Genomic DNA, 15,582 nt, shown 5'->3' with positions numbered 1-15,582 from the left:
TGTCCATACGCGCTCCCTACTTGACTAACCCAGGGAGTATCTTTAGAGCAGAGCTTTCCCTGTCAAGTAGAACTGGCAATGAAGTGGTAAAATGTATGAAGAGAGTGTTCTTGAATGATTTTAAAGTTTTAATATTCTCAAATTTCTTAATTCAGGGCTGCACAGCAGTGCAGGAGTTTGCACTTTAGCCTCAAAGCAGGAAGGTCCCTGGTTCGGTTCCCTGTCAGGGCCTTTCAGTGCGGAGTTTGCATGTTCTCCCCTTGCATGTGGTTCTCTCTCTCTGGGTACTCCGGCTTCCTCCCACCACCAAAGACCTGCTCATCAGGTTAATTGGTGACTCTAAATTGGCCGTAGATGTGAGTGTGAGCGTGCCTGGTTGTCTGTCTCTATATGTCAGCCCTGCAATTGACTGGCGACCAGTCCAGGGTGTACCCCGCCTCTCACCCAATGACAGCTGGGATAGGCTCCAGCCCCCCCCCCCCCCGAGTAACCCCCAACAGGATAAGCTGTGTAGAAAATGGATGGATGGATAGAAATTTCTTAATTAGTGTAAAGCAAAATGTTCAATTCCATCTTCTATATGTGGTGGTTTTAGTGGACTTCAGTGTTTTATTAGATCTATTCAGTATCCCTTTTTTAATGTGGACCTCAGGGAGACTAGGGTACAGCTAATGGAGATTCTAACAAATAAACAACAGAGTATAATAGGGTTAGCTTAGTCAGTGTTCCCTAAATGACATAAAACTCAGCTGCTAAACTTTTATTAAAATTTAAATCTGAGCTTTAAATCAGTCCCTAGTTTGTGATTTCATTTTTAATCTGCATGCACCAACCCCAGAGCTTTGGAAAGCTGAGTTTACCATTGACACATGAGGCCATTTAGAATGTTTTTCAAAGTCAAAAACAGATTTAGGTTTATAATATTATGCATACCAAGAGGCAATGCATTGAGAATGCATAAAACATAAAAATATACAACATTTTAAATGAATACAGTTTACTGTAGTTCAGCACAGGCTGAGCCTTTCTGCACATTTCCAGACTGCAGAGTCTGTACAGCAGCAGCAGTAGCCACGGTGAGGAGGACGCAGGTGTGTGTAATTACATCAGTAATAAGGCCTGGATATGGTCCACCTGCCTCAAAGTGAACCCTCTATCCAATCCTGCACCGCTGACAACAAAGGAGACAAGCACTCACTGATTATAGCTTTGATGATGCAGCTACAAGGCCGGATTTTATGGGCAGATATTTCTGGCTCAGGAAAAATTTACTGGAATTATTCAATCTCTCTCGAACAATGACTCGTACTATCAGCGCACAATCAAACTCACAACACTGGTGTGTCATGTCAGGGATGAATCAATCATAAACAAACACAAAATCTGTTTACTGTGTACACGTGTGAGTGTCTGGTGTAGATAAAGTTCATTTTAACCAGACTGTGATGGAGTGGTGACCTGGCATCGAGGGGTAGGCTGTTGTTTTCACTCACTGTGACCTTCAACTGAAGCAAACAAAGCAAATGAATGAATTATTTTAGCTAGCGTTAACACCGTAGATCAGCCTGCTGTCACTGATGTCCATCTGGATGCAGCCATTCAGGATTCTGAATGAGCCGGATCCTCAGTAACGAGGCAGCGCCGCGCTCACACCCTGCCCTCCCTCGGGTTTGGGCTCCAGCTGGAGCGGACATGCTAGGGCAACCTGTCCCTATTATTGTTTGTGACAGAATCAAGAAGGAAATGCAAGTAACAAAAGTGCGTGCGTTGTGCCTGCACATCAGACTCTGCTGGCACTGCCCTCGATATAATTATGGGCATGGGTGGCCGGCTATGACAGCTCATCTGTTAGCCGGCCAGCAGGAGAGTGGGGCACCTGGTGAGCCAGGCACCAGAATGATGAGCCGCAGATACAAATTAAAAGCCGCATACAGTGGTTCATAGAAGAGGGAAATGTCTGGATTATTTCATTCTGCTCATTAACAGGGTGCCACACGATGTGCCACAAACTGACTGATTTCACGTGCCATGCTAATGACTTATAGAGTCTGAGGCTGCACCCCCAGCATTATCATTTTAATTAGCCTCATCTTATCATACATTCAGAAGCCAATTACAGCTGAGAGGCATTGCTTTTGAATTGATTAGGCGAGATGAACAAAGTGTTCTGCACTTTGTTATGAAATGTGATCTTAAATCTGCATCACTCAGTGTTTTAAAGCTGTCTTTAGAACCACATTTTCTTAAGGCAAACATCATATGCTGATACGGTGATTCATCTTGCAGCAAAAACCGTGAATAGACAAGTGAATGAATCTCATCATGAAAGCTGAGGTCGAAATATAAATGCACAGTTGCTGTATTTAAAGCCACATGGACTCGTATTCATCACTCTGCACACATCCTGTAGTTTAAGTCTTTGGTTTTATTTTTAGAACATGATGGCTGGCTTTTTTCTCCACAACACATGATGATTGATCAAAAATATATTGATTTCTAACTAGTTTACATACATTTTCCTTCCTTTATCTTCCATACTGGTGTAGTGCAGGTATACCCCCTCTGTTGCTGGTCATCAATTACTGTGCTGCTTTCTTATTTTTACACTAGGATGATGCAGGCATGCCATTCCCTTCTTTGCCTCTAGTTGGCTTGTAATTGTTACTGCCTCTGTTGTTTGGTTAGGTAGGGTGAGCCAATCAAAGGCAGAGTAGGGAGTGTCACAGTGCAGTTCTTTGGGACAGTGGTTCTCAACTGGTCCGGCCTCAGGACCCACCAGTCTGTCTTACGACAGATCACAACCCAAGTTTCCAAAAAGATTTTTAACAATAAATGTTAAATGATTATGTTGCAGTTTAGAGCATAAGTGGACCAGAACACCTGATAAAAAAAAAAAGGGACAAAACTGACAAATTTCATACCCTCTTTCCCGAACATTATGTGTCAATTTCTGCCAATTTTCCAGAGAACTTGTGAAATTACTTCAGTATCATGGGAAACGTAGCCATTTATTGCAAGAAGAGGTGAAATTAGTTTAAATATTGCTCACACATTTACCCAATTTCACAGTGAAACAGCCACCACCGCCATTTTTTTTCAGACACCTAGACACAACCCATTGAAAACTGCTCCTCGATCAGTGTTTATTTCATAGACTAAAACTATGACTAAAAATGTTTGTCGGCAGCCTTTTTTTCCATGACAAAAAATTGACTAAGACTAACAAAAATGATGACTAAAACTGACTTCAAGATGACTAAAACTAGACTAAAATGTAATGTCGTTTTTGGCAGACTTTCAAAATCCATGATATTTCTCCACTGTGGGTAAATCTGTCAAAAACAATGCAGCTGTATCTCTTCTTCCTCTAAGCTGTAGAAAGCAGGGACCCCAGGTCTGGCAGGGTGCAGAGATCACAGTACCGTTATTTTGTACCAAATTTAGGCAAGAAAAATAAATGCTTGGACAAAAGGTAAAGGCTAAATTGTGAGGACTTTTCATTGACTAAAACAAGACTAAAATGGTTTGAGTTTTCACTGACTAAAACTAGACTAAAACTAAAAAGGATAGAAATGACTAAAATGTGACTAAAACTTAAATGCATTTAATTTAATTTAAGACCTGAAATCAAAAATAGCTGCCAAAATTAATACTGTCCGCGACCCACTTTTGGGTCCCCACCCACCAGCTGAGAACTGCTGCTTTAGGATATCTAATGATGTGTACTAAGCTGGCAGTGCTACTTCCTGTCAGCTTGCTTCTTCATCATATTTTCATAATGATCCTTACTACCTGAGGTCAAGCATCAGAAATCAAGTATCAATGTGCAAATACAATAGGATGATTATTTAGTGAACTAAATGGGCAGGAGCTAAAACACAAGGTTGGCAATCCTTTGCTTGATGTGAAGAGAACATTCACTTCTGTAGACACCACTCCATACGTTTAGAAGACAACCTTTAGTGCAATAACACTCTTTATGGTTCAAGCACACAGTATACTGAGTGAATTGGCACCATTTTTAAATTGATATTCAGGTTTGGGGGAATTATAGCCTGATCACACATTATTTGCCATGCAATATAAAGAGAGTCACAAGGGCTAATCTCACCAAAATCAATTGCTTTTGCCCAGTGGGTTACATTCCTGGCATGTTTGATATTTGGTCGTATGAATGCACACTCTTCCAGAGGAAAACTGTGCAGCATGTTTATTCTCAAGGCTTCTTTTTCTGATTGTGCCTGCTCAAAAAGGAAGAAAGCTTCTGATATTACAATAGCAAACGCAGAATTCCTGTTTCGTGCACCTTTCCACTCCCATCAGGAAAAATATCAATGAGAGAAAAAAGCAATCGAGCGTTTTCAATGCCTCAGCACAGCTGAGACTACTCATTGTGTTCTGAGGTTCATACATCTGCACATCTGAACGAGCATGCCTTCATCTATCTGTGCATCCATACCTCTGTGTTTACATACAGACAGATGAATGCATGTACAAACGTGAGTAATAATGGACATTCTTGTGATCTTTAGATTTTCCACACATGTTCACTCTAACTCAAGCATGAAATAGTGAGATTCTGTTGGCTAAAAGTGAAGGTCATTAGGCCTCATGTTCATCCCTTGCTCTCTAGGTCATTCTTGGGAACACAATACCTTTAAACACTTAAATGGATTTTTCTTCTAACTGTGAAAATTTTTACCCTATCCAGGGATGAACTGATTAGATTTTGATGGTCAGAGGTCAGAGCCTACTGTTCATCCTTGGCTTGTGAATATGATATCAAACAATGAGCATATAACTTAAGAGCTTTGGTTGTACACTTTCATACAGTATGAGATGACACTTTTTAGCAGTACAGTAATACACTCAGGCTGAGATATAACATAAATATATAGAGTTTTAAAATCAAGAACTCAGTTCAACAAAAAAGGCCCTCCATGCAGTGTATGTATTAAAAAGCAAACTAATGTTTTGGTTTCATCAATGAATTTCATGAAATCAGGGAAATAAGCTGTTAATAATTGCCTCCCTTGTTTGTGCTGAGTGCTACTCCCAAACCATAAATAAATTTCATGGAGTGCATTTTCAATTAATTTTAATTCATTCAGCTCAAAACAAGAGGTAAGTAGCACATTTGCTCCATAAGTTTCCTTTCTCCAAATCACCACTTTTTAAGGGATGAAAAAAAACCGCAGTATTTTTTAATAATGATTTAGACTGAACGGTCACAGTCAGCATCTTTTTGACACTTTTTTTTTTACTGGTTAAAATTTGCAAAACCCACTCAAAGATCTAAAGGGAGTCCAATGGCACTTATTTATGTAAAATATCAAAGTCGTGAAAAATGCAGATAGGAGGTGACGGCCTGATGCCAGCGACAGGTGAGTGCAGTGAGCAGTGCTGGTCTGTACTCTTTACAAATGCTCTGTAGGGCTAACCTGACACGCCAGATGGGTTTATTTCACACATCCATCTGGGAAAGCTTCAATAGGAGACGTTTGGGAAAAGGTAGAGGCTCTGAAAAAAACTTAGAACGTTTATCCAATCACACTCCGTCTGTCACATCTCTATGGGCCAATCAGAACAACATCACACGTGGCATAACCGCTATTGAGCTGCACATGCGCAGCTACCGAGGAATAACACGAAACATGGCAACTAAAGACATCTAAGTACTCGACTTTGTTCCTTAAACGAAGACAAGTTCTGATAAAACTGGTGCTTTAGCAGCATCCACGCTAACCTCTTCCGCCAACCACACAGGCCTCTTCCTGCTGCCTGTTTACGTCACGACTCCGCTGCGTCTGAAAGTACTGCCTCTCGGCGCTGATTGGTCCTGTCACTCTGTAACCAGGCCCAAACGGTTCAGACGGGAGATTTGAAGATTGATTCGCCAGTGAGAAACAAGGAAACAGGCGTATCCATCTGCTTTGCAAGGTTACTATAGGGCTGCAACATGGGGGTGGGCAGTCCTGCAGTGCAGAGTATAACGGATGGTTTACGCATTTTTGTTCCAGTTTGGGTCCATCTGCTGTGGATTGACACATTTTGGCTGCTGGCTCTGCCAAAAATAGACCTGGCAGACGGACCAGAGTACATGCTGTGGACTACAGAGAATAACTAGGAAGGGAATGATTTTCTTTGGAGTGTGCTTCATGTGCAGATCACTGCAGACAGAGTATGTGGAATTTGAGGGTGAGAGCAAAGCTTCATGTGTTTTAGTGCAGCAGTTTGACTGTAATGTGCATGGGTCAGTTAAATTAGGCTATTTTGGTTTTATAGCATTTCTAACCACTTTCTGGTGTTATGTTATGGTGTTATGTAGTAATTAGCCTTTTTATTGTTTTTAGTCTGTTTATGCTTGTTTTTGTTGCCCTTATGTGTTCAGCTTCAAGGTTCCAGTGTCACCTTTAGCTGTGAAGATGAGGTAATCACAGTATGGTTTATATGTGGCAGAGCAGCACTGAAAGCCTTGGTGTAAGACACAAAGCACGCCATGGCTCTTAAACAAGAATGCGTCTAAAATGAGTCAAAGACAAGGCTGCAGAGAGTCTGCAGAGGACGAGGTCACCTCTTTGACTTTCTCCGTCCTCCAGCGGCGTCTCAGATGTGCAGGCGTCAGTCACAGACACAGGGATGCATTACACACCTCAGCAGCAGATAATCGCTCCGCTGAATAATGGCAATTTTACACAACAGCCGTAATGGCGGATATCTGCCCTCCGTCCTCCTTCATGGAGGAAAGCGAAGTTGTGAGGGAATAAAGGAAGCATGCCAGCTTTCCTGACCCTGCACCACACATGGATCTGATTCAAAGAGAGACGCCCTTCTGATGCTCATACAAACAAATATCTATTAATAGTTTATGATCTGTGCTTTGGAGTAAATGTTAGGAGCTGCATCCAGGATGGTAACATTTTATTTTTCTGGAAGTCTTGGGGGGTCTTTGTTCATAAAATGTAGACTCCCTCTCTGAACCCCTTCAACCCCGGCTGAAAACGAAAGAAAAGCTTTAAGTCCTCTTTGAAGTCATGGGCTCGCTGACAAACAGATTGAGCAAAAAGCGATAATGCGCCAAGATAGAGCATACCACTGGGTGCAGGAAGGCCACAGGACAGCAGCTCCCCAGGAATTTCCATTACTCTTTTATGACGCTCCATTCTCACACTGACTGCCCACTGTGAAACTGGATGAATCATGAATTTATGCCTTCCTGGAGCACACCCAAGTGCTGGTGTATGTGTGAACAAGAGGCAGTAAACACAAAAACACCACAAATATTGTCTTATTCTTCATGTTATATGCTATAAAGGCAAGGAGAAACATTGCAGGGCTTTATATTCTGGGTTTGTGCTGAAAGAAAGCCACAGCAAACAGAAAATCTTAGCATCCATGTCATGCCGACTCTTTTCTCTGCCTTCCTCTGCCTCTCTGTCAATCTCTTTGTGGAGTTTCTGTTACAGCATGTCCACATTCTGCAGAAAGCTGGGGAAAGGCTCTTTTATTCTGCAGATCAGAGACACATCGTATGGTCTTTGACAGATATCAGCCAAGCCAGGACGCCAAATAAAACCCACAAACACGAGTGGTGAAACCTTGACACTCCATCTGCGTCCAAACAAACACTGTCAGCTTCTTAAGGCTGTAAAATGAATCGAATCCAACAGAGAAGGTGATCTGTGACTTTTTCTTTGTTAAAATAAATTCCACCAGTCTGTACTTAAAACGGCTTCTCCTTTCAAAGTCGGCTTATCTCCGGCGAGCACACATGTAGTGCTGAAAAGTCACAAAGAAGAATCAATGAAATGTGGCAGAGCCTTGAGAACAGACCCACTTTTTGTCATATACACTTCTTGTTGTAAAGGGATCGTTGATGACACACAGTGTTGTATCCTTTCATGCTTTCTTTAAACTTTTTTGTAAGATTACAAATCCAAAAGAAGAGAATGAAAAGCTGAGTTGCTCTATCTTTTATAAAGTCAATTATTATTTAAAGTGGAATGTAGAAACTGGTGTAACTGGAAGAAGAAGACATAACACTGCATAAACTTTTGCCAGTTGGGATAAAAGCAGAGCCGGAGCAGCTAATCTGGAGACGTGGGAAGATTCCTGGTGGGCTGGACTGTTTGCAGTGTTGGGATGGCCAACACAACAGCCAACATGCCGGATGGAGGCTTCTGCACTGAGAAGGGCTGATATTTTCTCCTAAGTGTTAGATAGACCAGCCTGGTTCCTGAGCCTTTCACTACAGCTACAACAAAAGTCTTGGTGATCCCTTTATATATTCCTGCAACTTTAGCTCTTCTTAATACTGGCACTTTAAAATCACCGTATGTCCTGAGCTTAATCCTGCACTCTGTAAGCAATGGTTTCTATCATGGAATAACTTATAAAATGTTCTCCTTCAAACTGCAATTTTGATCTCCCTTCCATTAAAGCATAATACATGCGTTTTATTATATCTGCGTGTCAATCTGGGCTTTTGCCTTAGAATTAATCATTTTTACTGCTCTCCACCAGATGGTGACATTTTGACAGAATTTGGTAGATGGAGGACAAAAATGCTAAACATGCAAAAAGCAATAATGCATAAAAAAATCAGTGCTGTCACTAATCATTGGCATATTCCAGGCTGTAATGATTCAACACAAGAATTTTTTCTTTGCATGAAGTATATTGAAAAAAAAAAAATCTTGTGGCATCATTATAAAAACTGGCATTCAAAGGGTTAAAAACTTTAAAAATCAGTAAATATTTGATATCAATAATAAGGTCAGTTGTAGGTTAAAAAATATAGCTCAATGAAAGTAGAACAAAATTTTAATCTATATTTTCATTGCTGCCTTATGGAAAGTGCATTTTTTTGCTTAGCAGCTTGAGAGTCAGGATGTGACATTTCACAAGAAATAATAACAATAATACATAAAAATCAATATTGCTGCTAATTGTTGTAATACCCCAGGCTGTGATAATTAAACACAAAAAAATAACTTTGCATGCAGGAAATTTGAGAATAATTCATTTTTCTGTTCTTTTTATTTTTTATTTTTTAACAAACATGGTGGCATTGTGACAAAAAAAAGTTGGCATTCAATGGTTAAAATCTTTAAAAATAATTAGGTCAGTTGTAGTTGGAAAAAATAACTTAATGGAAATAGAATAAAATATTAATGTCTAATATTTTTTATAGTTACCATATGTAAAGTGCATTTTTTGGGCTTAGCAGCCTGAGTGTGACAAATATCAACTCAATCCCAATATTTCTAAAGGAATGACAGAGCCACTGGCTCACAGTATGACACAATTTTCCACATTCTACAAATATGGAAAAAAAATCTTTTTGAATATAAAAAAGACGACGCACAAGGCTCGAGTGTGTGTGCATTTTTTATTTATATATATATTTCAGATTGGTAAAAAAATGCATCCAAACATAACGGACCCAGTGTGTGAAGACATTAATGTGATACGCTGTAAAAACGTCCTCATTCTCATTATCTCCCCCTTCCTCTAGTATGAAATTAGCTCTCCTTTCACGTTTTGTTCTCCCCCTTGAACATGTGTAGTTTTTTCTTTACCCCCTATTTTGTTTCTGCAGGCTTTTTTTATGTGTCCCACTTTTTCACAGTTGTGACATTTTTCATTGGCAAAACTGCAGCATTGGCAAGATGGTTTTCTCCACCACATTTGTAGCATTTTCCAATGTCCGGCTGGGACTTTGACCATGTTCACTGACCTCGCCGCTCCGTTTCATGCCGTGTAAATCCACAATATCTCTGTTTGCCACCTCCATTGCTTATGCATAGATCAAATAATCTCTCATCATTGTCAACAAATCACCAACATTACAGTCCTGCGCCAGCTTTCTCAGTTCTGTTACATTGTTGCCCACACTTTACATATTACTCTGGTGCCCACTGTTGGCACTAAGATGCAATAACATCACACAATAAATTTATAACACAGGGAATTAGACATTTTAGGATTCGGTTGAAAATCTGTAGACATTTGTGATTTTTTATGGAACCGTTTTTGAATTGGCACACCCAAGAAGTTTTCTGAGAGATAACCAGGACAGTTGGAACAACAATGTGGCATGCAAGTCAATGCAGACAGACAGGCAGACATGCCGCCAGTTATAGAAGTAAGTACAAGATTGTAGAGAATAGTTCACAATTTAAAACTCACATAGGCCAAAATGAGTCCCACTCCAGCCGTGGATAAAAGTATGATTTTAACATGCAGGGTGAGATTAAATATTCATTTCAGATCTTGAGGTTGGAAAAGATCCTCAGTGTTTTGACTGTAAGGTGTGTGAGAGTGTGGTGGTGGTGGTGTGTGTGGTTGTGTGTGTGCACCCCACAGCCGCCAAGGTTGAAAAAGTTAATGGAAGACTAATTAGAAAGCTGGGATCACGGCATGCTAACCTGCCCGGTCATTACTCATCCCTGATTGGGGGGCGGTTTGCCAAAGGGTGAGCACATTATGATCGGGTCCCCCCCTGGCTGCTCATGGGATGGTTGTCCTGACAGAAATCTGTTCTCACAGTACGATTAGAGACGTTTTAGTTTGTTGCTCTTCAGTGTTTAATGAGTAAAATCCCAGCCAACATGGAAAATCAAGGATTTATCAGAGTCTTTAGGGGTATTTATTTCACAAAAACAGTTTGTTTCATTGCAAGGGGGACCCAGATTTTCTAAGAGTAAAGCAATATTTTTAAATCTGTTAAAATGAGGCTGAATTTCAACAGCAAGAGGAAGCAAAAAGTTTTACATAATGCCATAAAGACACTCAAATATAGTCCAAGGTAAGTTTGAGTATAGAGCACCAATTCAAAGTAAAAACAGAACATTTCTAGCATTTAGAGCTTTAATATTTGTAAAACCCACCCACAGATACAAAGGGACCGCTAGCATTGATTTATGAAAACAAATGAAGATTATAAAAAGCATCTCTCTGCAGCCACAGTGTTGGAAAAAAACAACTTGTGTCTTATCCTAACCTTGTTATATCAAACATTTTCCTTTTCCTTTTCCACAGAGGGAATCTAATGGCTGATTAGTGATACTATAAGTCCAGTTACACGTCTCGCTTGTATGAAGGCAAAAATGTCATCATAGCGTTGACTTCTCTTGCAGCATCCCTCCTATGTCCTGCATCTTGATCAGTGTGGTTTACTAATTCATTGGCCATTTTCTCTGATGATTTCCTGTTTGGGTGAAGTATTCTCCATCCCTCATCCTCAATGGTGCAATTTCATGTTGTTGCACTTTGTCGGAAACTGTTGGGTATTGCCTGGCTCTAACCAATTCAGCCATTCAATAATGCTTCCTCTGATGTAATGTGCTGTAATATTCCCTGAAAGATGTCTCACAGTGTCTGGTTACATTGGTCTTGATTGTGAGGGGGACTAATTAAATTTGTGAAAGGCTGTGATTTTATGACTACTGTCACCCAAACTTTCTGGTCTCCTGTTTTTTCACCAGAGAGAGGTGTTTGCAGTTTTCATTAACCACTCTCCTTTTCTTTGTCTTCCTCTGCAGATCACACGGGTCATTTTCTGTGTCTTCCTTGAGACTGACTTTGCCATCTACAAGAAGAAAATGGCTGACGTATTTCAAGGTATGAGTGCTTGCCTTCAGTATACTCATAAACACCACATAAGAGTTTCAACCAACATCATGAACTCATAAAAATTTAATAGAAAATACATTTGATATATCTAAAGTGTTTATACTGGTTTAAGCATCTAAAATCTAAACATTTGTTATTTTTTGGTATATTGCAAATAAAAAGTTTGAGTGTTTGCATTAAAAATAGGCAGCAGATTATAAAGAACCAGATCTTGACTTAATCATCTCAACAGCTTTGAATCAGACTGCTGGTCTTCCTGTCAGTTTATTTCTCAAGATGATAATAGAATGACTAAAATCATCCATTTTATTTGTAAAAAACATGCAGTATATCCCAGAGATAATGGAAATGAATATCTTGGTAAAAACAATACAAAATCATTGTTAAGGAAAACCTGAGTAAAATGAAATACAACCCAAATTCCAAAAACGTTGGGGCACCAGGTAAAATATAACAATATATCAGATATTGAAACCGAGACATTTTACTATTTAATGAAAATATTAGCTCATTTTGAATTTGATGGCAGCAACACATCTCAAACAAGTAGGGACAGGGCCATGTTTACCATTGTTTAGCAATCCCCCATCTTTGAACAACAGTCTGTCAATGTCTGGAAAGTGAGGAGACCAGTTGGTGGAGTTCTGGGAGAGGAATGTTGCCCCATTCTTGTTTGATGTAGGAATCTAGCTGATCACCAGTCCTGCATTTTCTTTGCCATATTTTTCTTTTCATGATGCCTCAAATGTTTTTTTTTGGACTCTTTCACTGTGAAGCCATGCTGTTGTGATGGTTGTGGTTTAGCATTGTCTTCCTGAAATAGTCAAGGCCTTTCCTGAAAGAGACGTTGTCTAGATGGGAACATAAGTTGATCTAAAACTTCTCCATACTTTTCAGCACTGATAGTTCCTTTCCAGATGGTTAATCTGCCGACACCATAGGCACTAATGCAACCCCATACCATCGGAGATGCAGATTTTGAACAGTGTGCTATTACTATCTGGATGGGTCCTCTTTTCTCTAGTCTGCAGGACACAGTGTCCATGGTTTCCAAAAGGGATTTCAATTTTTGATTCTTCTGACCACAGAACAGTTTTCCGTTTGGCCTCAGCCAATTTTGAATTAGCTTTGGCCCAAAGAAGACAGCATTTGTGTTCAGATATGGCTTCTTCTTTGCATGATACAGCTTTAACTTGCATTTGTGGATAGCACGGCAGATTTCTGGGAGTGACCCTGAGCCCATGCAGTGATTTCCAGTACAGATTCATAATACAGTGTTGACTGGGGATCATTTTTCTTAAATTGTGTCTCAAGTTTTAGACTCACAGGTTGGCAGTGTTAATTTTGTCAACTAAAACTATGACTAACAATGTTTGTTGGCAACCTTTTTTTCCATGACAAAAATAGACTAAGACCAACAAAAATAGACGTTTGATGACCAAAACTAACAAAAAGTAAGTTCAGTTTTCCTCAAGATGAATAAAACTAGACTAAAATGTGATGTAGTTTTTGTCGGACATTCTAAATCTGTGATATTTCTCTACTGGTGGAAAATCTGTCAAAAACAATGCAGCTGTATCTCTTCTGCCTCTCAGCTGTAGAAAGCAGGGACTCTTTACTTCTGGGAGACTCTGCCTCTCTAAAATGCTCCTTTTATACCCTGTCATGTTTCTGGCCTGTTGCCAGTTAACCTAAGTAGTTGCAAAATACTTCTTCACATGTTTTTCATTTCTTTTCCATCCTTTTGTTGCCCCATCCCTACTTTTTTCAAACTGGGTTTTTGCTTCAAAAGGACCTAATATTTTTTGTTGAATAAGAAAATGTCTCAGTCTCATTATCTGATATGTTGTTAATCTCTACTGTGCATAAAAATGGGTTCATGAGATATGCAAACTATTGCATTCTTTCATTTACATTTTACACAGCGTCCCAACTTTTTTGGAATTTCAGTTGTACATGGATGTGTGCCCTCTTAGGTCTTCCATAACATTAGCTGTGAAAAATTATTCATAGCCCTTTCCTGTATCATGACTTTCATCTCGTAGGAGTTGTAGGCTACCAAAATGAGCTACAGGCCTTATGAAATAAAAATATGCTGTGTTTAAAGGCTTTCTTTGAATATTTTATGTAATATGTGATACTATCTTGTACCTATTTGACAGTCTGTAAGGAGGGAGGCGACTTTGCTTCCTTTTGCATCACAGGGAACATCTGCAGCCAAAGATATGTTCTCCCTACGCTGTAGTTTTAGGACCTGTCGGGCTTCGGTGACACCTTCAAATGTTAACAAATTCACTGCACCCGCTCGGCCATTTGGGAGATTAATGGTGAGAATTTATGCAAACAGTTGGTAAAACAAGTGACAGCTTCTCTCTGGGTTGTCTCAGTAGGATTAGAGGAGTTCTAAGTGAAGCATCCTGGTGATATTTTACATAATTGTTGATATCCTGATGAGAGTTTAATGTCAGATTTGATTGACTGTTAAAATGGCACTAAGTGGTGAATGTCCCTCCAAAGAAGTACAAAATCTGAGGATGCATAACAGCCACTGTCTCTCCCTGGTAACTGCTCCTCCATTTTGAATGTGAAATAAACAAACATCCATTATCTTGGACTCCCACTCTCCTTTCTGTCCCTCTTTCAATTCCCTCCCCTCTTTCACGCCATCATCTTCTTTCGGGGCCCAGGAGCAGTCACCAGCTCTGATGGGGGCTCCACGGAGGATTGAGTTTAATAGCTGGGGAGCCGAGAGAGGCTGGCTGGCTCCAGCAGCCTAGCATTACCTCCCTTTTACCTCAGTTTTTCCCTCCCCCTCCTCCCCAGCGGAATACCGGCTCTCAGGCCTCCATCTCGTCGCTCCCAGACCGAGAGTGTTTTGTTCCCCCTGAGCTCCCGTCATCCCGTCATCCCGTCATCCGTCCCGCTCCCCGCCCAGCCTCTTCCTTCAAAGATTACATTCTGGGGAGAGACCTTAATTATATCGCCTGCCCCCGTGCACCCAGCACCCGTCTCATCATATTAGTGCTCTGAGATGAGAATCTGGAGCTGTTGTTCTCCAGTTATCACTCTCACCATTTACAAGAGCTGTCAGTGGATAAATGCCCCGTATCTCACCATGACTCAGAGCAGAGAGCAGACGAAACAACAGACTGTGTGCATGTCACAAAGGGAGAGCAGGAACTTTTATAAACTAGTCAGAAGATAACTCCTTACAAAAATATTGTTTTTTTGATAATGCAATCTCAGAACTAATCTTACCAAACACTTAGAATACTATTTCAGGAGTGATGTCATACTTGTGGTGTAGCCAATAGTTAGCAGAAATGTCTTCCTTTACCATTGCATGTTGTCCTTTCTGAAGAGTTCTTTTGGTGTTTGATCCAACCAGGCTGATCCAGCCCTCTCTGAATGGATATATTTCTGAGGTGCAGCACTAAGTAGCTGCAGATTAGAGATCACAGAAATACGAGTTCTCAAGGACATTGTGAGATCACATGGTGACAGCAGAGTCCACAGCGATAGTAGCATGTGCACAACAGATTACTTAGTCATAGGGGGCCTGTGGCCTGGTGGCTAAACTTGTGTGGAGTCAGTATTGTTGCAAAACTCAAGAGTGCATTGACTGATTGATTTTTGGCTCAGCTTTCTCTTCAAACCTTTAATTATAACCTGCCTTTGTGCTCAAAATGACCTCTTGTGCAAAACTTTCTCCATTTATGTTTTTGCTCTCAGACTATTAGTTGCTCACTGAGTCTGCATGCATGCATAGAGAGTTTCATACTCAGACAGCGATATTTTTGAGCATGCACAGAAAAAATGTCATGCACTTGCAAAGAGATGCAACATGACTAAGAGGAGAATGGTTTGAGCTTGAGCGTAGGAAACTTGAGCAAGCAGACATTAACCTTTTTGGCGACACAGTTTTTTCAAGAAAATATTCAATTG

At 40.3% G+C, this 15,582-nt stretch overlaps 1 protein-coding gene across 2 annotated transcripts in view; it reads left to right on the top strand.

Annotated features, from left to right (window-relative positions):
- macrod2 (mono-ADP ribosylhydrolase 2) overlaps positions 1-15,582 on the top strand; it is a 1,185,173-nt gene that overhangs the window by 1,079,576 nt on the left and 90,015 nt on the right. For both annotated transcript variants that reach the window (XM_041789359.1, XM_041789358.1), the window contains exon 9: positions 11,547-11,625. In XM_041789359.1, coding sequence (XP_041645293.1) covers positions 11,547-11,625 — 79 coding nt within the window. The remainder of the gene's footprint in view (positions 1-11,546; positions 11,626-15,582) is intronic.

The sequence above is a fragment of the Cheilinus undulatus genome, linkage group 6 (assembly GCF_018320785.1).
Source record: "Cheilinus undulatus linkage group 6, ASM1832078v1, whole genome shotgun sequence".
In the NCBI taxonomy this organism is placed as follows: Eukaryota; Metazoa; Chordata; class Actinopteri; order Labriformes; family Labridae; genus Cheilinus; species Cheilinus undulatus.
The sequence above is the reverse complement of the archived record's forward strand: the minus strand, read 5'-3'. Positions and strand labels throughout refer to the sequence as shown.